The sequence below is a fragment of the Vicia villosa genome, unplaced genomic scaffold, assembly GCF_029867415.1.
Source record: "Vicia villosa cultivar HV-30 ecotype Madison, WI unplaced genomic scaffold, Vvil1.0 ctg.000011F_1_1, whole genome shotgun sequence".
Taxonomy (NCBI): domain Eukaryota; kingdom Viridiplantae; phylum Streptophyta; class Magnoliopsida; order Fabales; family Fabaceae; genus Vicia; species Vicia villosa.
Genome location: NW_026704941.1, coordinates 459,921 through 467,454, shown reverse-complemented (window position 1 = coordinate 467,454; position 7,534 = coordinate 459,921). Strand labels below are relative to the sequence as shown.

Here is a 7,534-nt window from a genome sequence, read left to right as displayed (position 1 = left end):
TCAAGAAACATGTTAAGGTATCAACATTGGCTCAAGAGATCTCACAACATCACATACATCATCATGGTATTCAACTCATTCAAGTGGTTAGCAAACCGACACCAAGTTTCAAGTATCAAGGCAAAAGCATAAACATGTTCATGTTACAACACTAAACATTTAAGATATTAAACCAAACATGGCATAACATTTACAAATGTCAAAAGATGAGCACTCAACCCCCCTAATCACAACCTTAAAAATCCCTACCTAACAAGACAACAAAGAAGTTCAAGGCTTAAGCAAACAAATCAACTTGTGCACTAGCATTTAGGTAACAACCATTCACTAAAACTTAGCATACAAGTAAGTTTCAAAGCATATAACCAACATATCAAGGCATGGTAGCAAATTGAACACATAATCATGTCTCAAAGTCTAGTTTAAAGTATTCAATCATCTAGAAACTAGGTCAAGGAATGAGGATACTTCACAAATTTGTAACCACAAAGCTAGTTCAATGAGAACATGTCATATAAATGATCAAAGTGACAAAAGATTGGTTCAAAATTATCATAATGAGGAAGAAACTTAACCAAGAAGCAACATACAATCATGACTTAAAGCTTTAAAAAGAAGCACAAGGAGCATGGTCAAGTAACATGGCAACAATTAAGCATACATTCACATTTGTGACCACGTGAAAATGAGACAAACACATGACCTATAATGAGTCAAGGCAACAAGATATGACTTCTAATATGACCTCAAGATCCATACCAAACATACACTAAAGCAACTTCGAATCGTAAATCCTGATGTCGAGCTTATGACCGGGGGAATTGACCCGCTTTATCAGGTGGTTGATGGCCAAATTGGTAACGAGGTTAAGGTCACAGTCAGGGCTTTGACCTCGCGATGTGGACATTCTCATAGTGAGCTGGGCGCCCTGCCTGGATGCTGCTGCGACAAAGGAGCTCGGTAGAGGAATCCCCATCGGGCTAAGGTCCTGCTCGTCAAAAGAGTGAAAAAAACCTACCTTCGTTGAAATTTAGAGTGCGGTGTTCATACCACGACACGATTCTGTGGTCGGGAAAGCTCCGCTGTCGTCTAGCGGGGCGCGTCAGCTGCTAGGCCAAATGACAGGCCTAGCTGCATTATTGTTTCAGCCTCTTACCTTTCCAGGGTCGAGCAAGTTGTTCCCCATGCAAGTTTTCGAGGTAATAGGCTCTGTTGTCCATTTTTTATCGGACGCGATAAGGGTCTTCCCAATTTGCCCAATTTTTCCCTCACGTAAGCCTTTCTAGTTTCTCCGCAAGATTAGGCTGCCAACTTGGAATTCGCGTTTTCTGACTTTGGCATCATGGAGTAAAGTTATTTGTTGCTTTAATGTGGCATCGCAGAGACCTGCTCTTGTCAGGATCTCTTCGACTAGGTCGAGCTCCTCTTTAAGGGACTCGTCATTCATCTCCTCGTCAAGAGGGGACTCAATTTTCCTCGACGGTTCCTTGGTTCCCACAGAAGGCGTCACTGATCTTACTAGGATCATGAGATCTTTGTGGCCTGCAACACTTGACCGTGGTCAGTCCGAAGAGGAATATGGGGTGTACCTGCAAGACACTCCGATGCCAAAGTGAGGTTCAAAGTGAGAAAGCAAATATGAAGTATGGAATGATAGTGAATACTGGCCCCTCTTGTGGAATAGGGTATTTATAGCCCTCAGCTGGGCCAATGTCTCTTATTTTGGACTGAATTTACAGGCCAAAACTAGGAGACTGTTAGGTCCTACGAGGGTAGGGTAAAATCAGCGCGTGATCTTCGTCCTAGGTCAACTGCCCGTGAACCTCAGAAGGTGGAGGACTGATTCTTTCGGAAGACAGTTGGCCACGGGTAAGGGTGGGAATAGGTCAGGCCGACTAACAGGGGCCTACGGTCTAGCCTACACAGGCCAGACCAGACTTTTTTTTTCAAGTAGAAAAGGCCTAGGCTTTTTTAAAAGCTTATTTAGCTAAAAATGCTAGGCCAGAGGCCATACAAAAAGCCTTTTAAGCCTAGTAGGCTGACTTATTTAAATATATATGAATAATCTATTTATTAATATAATATTGTATTCATACTTTGAATTAAAATACAAAAATCAAGCTTAGTCATTTTGATGAACGAATGAAAATTAACTGCAAATTTTTTATGAACAATGTCATAAGTTATTTTCGTAAGTTCTCTCAAATAAATAGTATCAAAAAATTGATGTTAATAGGTTAACTTGAATAAGTCAACGCAAATAAGCATTTAGTCTTATTAATCTTTTAATTTGTTATTCTATTTAAACATTAGTTAAATTTCTTATTGACAAATGCTCAAATAAAATTGGCTTTTATGTAGGCTCTTGGGCCAAACAGGCCTTCGAAAAGGCTAGACTTAGGCCTAAAAATAAGCCTTTGATAGGCCACAGGCCAGACTTAGGCTTTAGAATTTTTGACAGGCTAGGCTCAGGCTTGGCAAAGCCTACCTCGGGCCACCGTATTCCCACCCCTAGCCATAGAGCACGTGGGTGACAAGCTCCCAACGACCACTGCTATCTGGATCGCTCTTGTTGGGTCTTCATTGCAATATGCTGGACTGGGCCCTGCCCGTATTGAATAGTCCAAAAAAACAGAGGAAATAACTTGTCACCCCCTCATTTATACCTGACATCGCTCTATACTGTATGCTTTTACCATTATACCCTTGTTTAAAGTTATCAAATTTCAAAAAGTACGAGTTTTTACTGGAAATTTTAAAACTATATAAAAAATTTCTGATAAAAAATCATAATTTTCATGAGTTTTTCCCAGAAATTTTTGATAAAAGCGCATGAAATTTTTACTAGTAATTTTGAAATCTATGCGCTTTTACCGAAAATTTTGAAATTTCCGTTAAAAAACTCATGATACTTTTTATCAACAATTTTGAAATGTGTGCCTTTTTACCGAAAATTTCCAAATTTTCGGTAAAAAATCTTGTATTTTTTACCAAATTTTTTAAAATGTATGTTTCCGAAAATTTTGTTCGGACTTTTTAACTCAAATTTGTCTGCGACCAATTTGGAACTTACCAAAATCCGAGGGTATCATGTTCAACTTGGGAGTGGCAAGTTAAATGCTCCAAAAAACGTCCAGACCTAAAAAAAACGGCCCAACAAAAAGTCCTAGTCCCAGGCCCAAATATCCAAAAAGAACGAGAAAAAAAGAGTCGTAAAACAAAACAAAAAAAAACTAACGTGGAAAGAAAGACACGAATAGTAGAATTAGAACTCCATAGAAACCAATCCCTAGTCACGCCAACTACCCACATCACCGCCTTCCGACCACCACATCTCAACTTTACTCCGCCACGGTAACACTTTCTCCTCTCCGCTTTCAATTTCACAACCAACCATCTCTTCCTCCCGGTCGTTTTCTATTCTTTTCCTCATTTCTGAGCGAATTCCGATCCCTAATTTGCTCGATTTGGTTATGAGCTATTATCCCTCTTTTTGTTTTGTTTATCGCTTTTGAGTTAGGTTTAACATTTTTCGGTGTTGTTTTTTGCAGTCCTATTCACCATGACTAAAGAACACGCTAATTGGTCTCCATATGACAACAATGGAGGGTACTCTCTTTATTCTCTTCTCTGTTTTAAGTTAATTTTTTACAGTTATTGTTTTTTAATGTGATCGTTATTTGTAGATCTTGTGTTGCTGTTGCTGGATCGGATTACTGTGTGATTGCAGCAGATACCAGGATGTCCTCTGGTTACAACATCCTCACTCGTGATTACTCCAAAATCTCTCATTTGTATGCCGTTTCTGATTTTCTCATTCTACACAGCTTTTTGTTTTTGAAATTTTACTTTGCTGAAACCTAATTGTTGAGTGGTGTTAATTTTCTTGATTACGGCATTAGACAAAGGACACACTTTTTTAGTTATGTTAATTTTGATCTTGAGGGATGTTAAATGTAAAGTAAGTTTTTTGGGGTTTGTGTTTTGTTTTATGACAGAGCTGAGAAGTGTGTTATGGCTTCTTCGGGTTTTCAAGCTGATGTGAAGGCTTTGCAGAAGGTTTTGTCTGCTAGACATTTGGTGAGTCTAAGAGTCTCGATCCTTGTGACAGCAAAATAAATGATACTGTTTAGATTGTAAACATTTTCAGGATGACTTAACATGTGAGAAGCTTTGTTGTTTGTTTGGTTTCCTTGGGTTTTTGTTATGTTTGTATACTTCACTAATGTTGGTTACTTCTTGGAAATCTTTTCTTGTTGAGAAGTTTGGAAGAGAACTTTGTCAGTTCAAAATTCTTTCTAAGAAACTAAAAACTCAGTATTCTTAGGTTGCAACACTGGTGTTGAATATTTGCATTGATGGTTTGTTTATTTATAGGCTCTCATGGTAACCCAAGACCTTAGTATAATTATCCTTTAAGTAAGTTTAACTATAACTAACTTGGTATATAGAGTTAGTTAAATTGATTAATTGACACCAATCGCAACAAAATGCTTGTCTAGTATTAAGTTTTAAGGATTGACATTGACCATTCACAGTATACTTGTTTTAACGTTTTGGACAAAAAAAATTTGATCTCCCTTTACCTAAAATTATTGGACTATATTGGTCAACCCTCATTTGCAGTGTAACTATACTACTATACACATGCCCACACTTATTGCATCTTTTCTATGTATAAGTTAGCCTCTGTTTGTTTCTGCGTCCAAGAGTCTAAAGACGCATGTCTGGCCAATGCTTCTAATTGGAGCTTCTTACTCTTCCAGGTTTTCTTTGCACATGGACGCGAGAAATACCCTCCAAACAAGTTACCAAACATATGCTTAGTCTAACCATTGGGCTTTCCCCTGTATATCTTTTTTGGAAATGTTACCCTGCGGCATAACTAATTTTGGAATTAGCACAATGTTTATTTTAAGATGATACTAATCGTATCACATCAATTATTAAAGCTTCTAGTCTTTCATCAATGTATATAACCTAATTACTTATGCTGTCAGATGTTAGTTAGAAATTTAGTGAAAACTGTGTTGTTTGAATATTTGATTCATAAATTGTTGTGTTCTTCTGTGGCTCTTTTTGTTTTTAATATTACCTTGGCAACAAATGGAATTTTATGGTTGAAATGACAATATTGATTCTGACTGCAGACATATCAGCATCAACACAACAAGCAAATGAGCTGCCCTGCAATGGCTCAGTTGCTTTCAAACACACTTTATTACAAACGCTTCTTTCCTTATTACTCTTTCAATGTGTTGGGCGGCCTTGACAGTGAAGGTGCTATTTCCAGCTTTCTTTTATTGTTCATATCCTATTTTGTATTTGCTCACTCTGACTTCTACTTCAAACTAAAATAGGAAAGGGATGCGTCTTCACATATGATGCTGTTGGTTCCTATGAGAGGGTGGGATATAGCTCTCAGGGTTCTGGATCCACCCTCATTATGCCTTTTCTTGATAACCAACTGAAGTCCCCCAGCCCACTCCTTTTGCCTGCCCAGGTGAAGTTCTTAAATTGGTGTTTTTGTTGAAATTGATGGTTTAAATCGTGTTTGAGTAACACCTCTACATTAAAATATGATTTTTTTGCAGGATGCTGTTACTCCACTTTCTGAAACAGAAGCAGTTGATCTGGTCAAAACTGTTTTTGCATCTGCATCTGAGAGAGATATATACACTGTAAGTTTGTTTACACGTGAAAATGTATTGTCTGCCAAATCACATTCACACTATTGCGGATTTGAGTCGTTCAATCTATATCAAATGATCCATATTTTGACTTGGTGTTTGAGACCCTTATATGCAAAGCCAAAAAAGCAGCTGTCCTATTAAAATCTGGCGGTGGAAATCTCATGACTACTGTGAATGCAGGGTTATTTTGACTGCAGAAAATTTGGGTTCTTTTACATAATTGTCATTTGACATTAAGACAAGCTCTAAACTTACTTTGGATGTATGTTTTTACAGGGGGATAGCATTGAAATTGTCATCCTAAATGCCAGTGGTATTCATCGTGAATTCATGGAGCTAAGGAAAGATTGAAGTCTTTACTCAGACATTTATGTTCATGATAGACTTGTACTTGAATGTTTAGTACTCCTAAATTTCTGAATGTGGTCAGGGTTTTTCCCAGCAATAGATTCAGATTTTCCTTCCAATTTGAACTATTTCTAGTCTGCTGACATTGTAACTAAACTGTATTTTTTTTTTACTTTATATCTGCGTTGGATGTTATCTGAGCCATTTCTTAACTCTATTGAAGTCTACTGCGTTTAAAAATGAATAGCATAAGATATTTTGCTTTAATGTTATCTCAAAAAGAAATCAACTTCAGCATTTCAGTAGTGTGTAATTGGACATAGTTAAGGATTAGTATACCATACAACTCCTAATATGTAATGAAGAGTACTACTACCAAAGTCTCATCCAAAATGGTGGAATCCACATTTTTTTGGACCATTCACCTCCATACTTGTTTTGGACCAAAATTTACTTGCATCAAATATGTCTAAGAGATCAAATGATGGAACTATATCTAAGAGATCAAATGATGCACAATAGAGGTTATACATTCTAAAGTATCATCACTAGACGAAAACAAGTATTTAACTATTTTTGTTAATGAACTTATTATTCTGGCAGGTATTTAATTATTTTTGTTGATGAACATATTGTGGCTGTTGTACACTCTCAAATTCAAAAGTGAATACACTTGAATTGTTTAAGAAGTTCAGAATCTTTGATTGAGAATAAAGGTTCATATAAATCCATTTAAGAAAAATCATCTGACCCTCTATTACTTTTAAAATCAACTTTTTTTCCCTCAAATATATTTATAAGCCCGCATATAATAATTATTCAAATAGAATCACTTAAAAAATCTCAACAAACAAAATCAATAATCTAAAATTTTGATGAAGGATCCTTGATAACTCCAGCTGTGCAACACGCCGGCTATATTATATAGTTTTATGGAATTTATTAATGCATAATTCAACTCATTTACTCTTATTGGCATGTAAAAAAATTATTATTCCCTTTTTTATTATATATTATTTTAAGAGAAAGGTATATTAAATTATAAATTGTTTTACCATATTAATGAATACAACTTTTTATTATTAATTTAAATATTTATTATTATCTATTGAGAAAATTGGGTATATACATACACGGACGTGTAAAATTTTACATTGACAACCAATATCCTCTTATTTATTTTTTTCATTTTTTAAATTTATTTTTTTATATAAGAAAGATTATATTTCTCAAGACCTATAAAATTGTCAAAACTGACTTATAAGAAAAAAACAGATGGAGTATTTGATATAGTATATGGAAGATCACAACATACAAGAAAATAGAAAATGTAATTCTCATGCTAAAAGTTAATTAGATTCATCATTGTCAAATCAATTATATGCTTTCATCTATATTAATTCGTGCTAGCTCATTACTTTTCCTGCAAAACATCATTTTTCTTGAGATATTTAAGAAAACTAAATGGCGAAGTACATTTTAGTTTTAGATGT

At 35.6% G+C, this 7,534-nt stretch overlaps 1 protein-coding gene across 1 annotated transcript; it reads left to right on the top strand.

Moving 5' to 3' along the window:
- Positions 1 to 3,257: 3,257 nt before the first annotated feature.
- Positions 3,258 to 6,245, top strand: LOC131621829 (proteasome subunit beta type-1-like). The gene is made up of 8 exons (XM_058892868.1): positions 3,258 to 3,354; positions 3,550 to 3,609; positions 3,687 to 3,794; positions 3,999 to 4,080; positions 5,151 to 5,280; positions 5,361 to 5,503; positions 5,595 to 5,681; positions 5,970 to 6,245. Exons 2-8 carry the CDS (start codon positions 3,563 to 3,565, stop codon positions 6,042 to 6,044), a joined length of 672 nt encoding a protein of 223 aa, XP_058748851.1. The 5' UTR covers positions 3,258 to 3,354; positions 3,550 to 3,562; the 3' UTR covers positions 6,045 to 6,245.
- Positions 6,246 to 7,534: the final 1,289 nt, after the last annotated feature.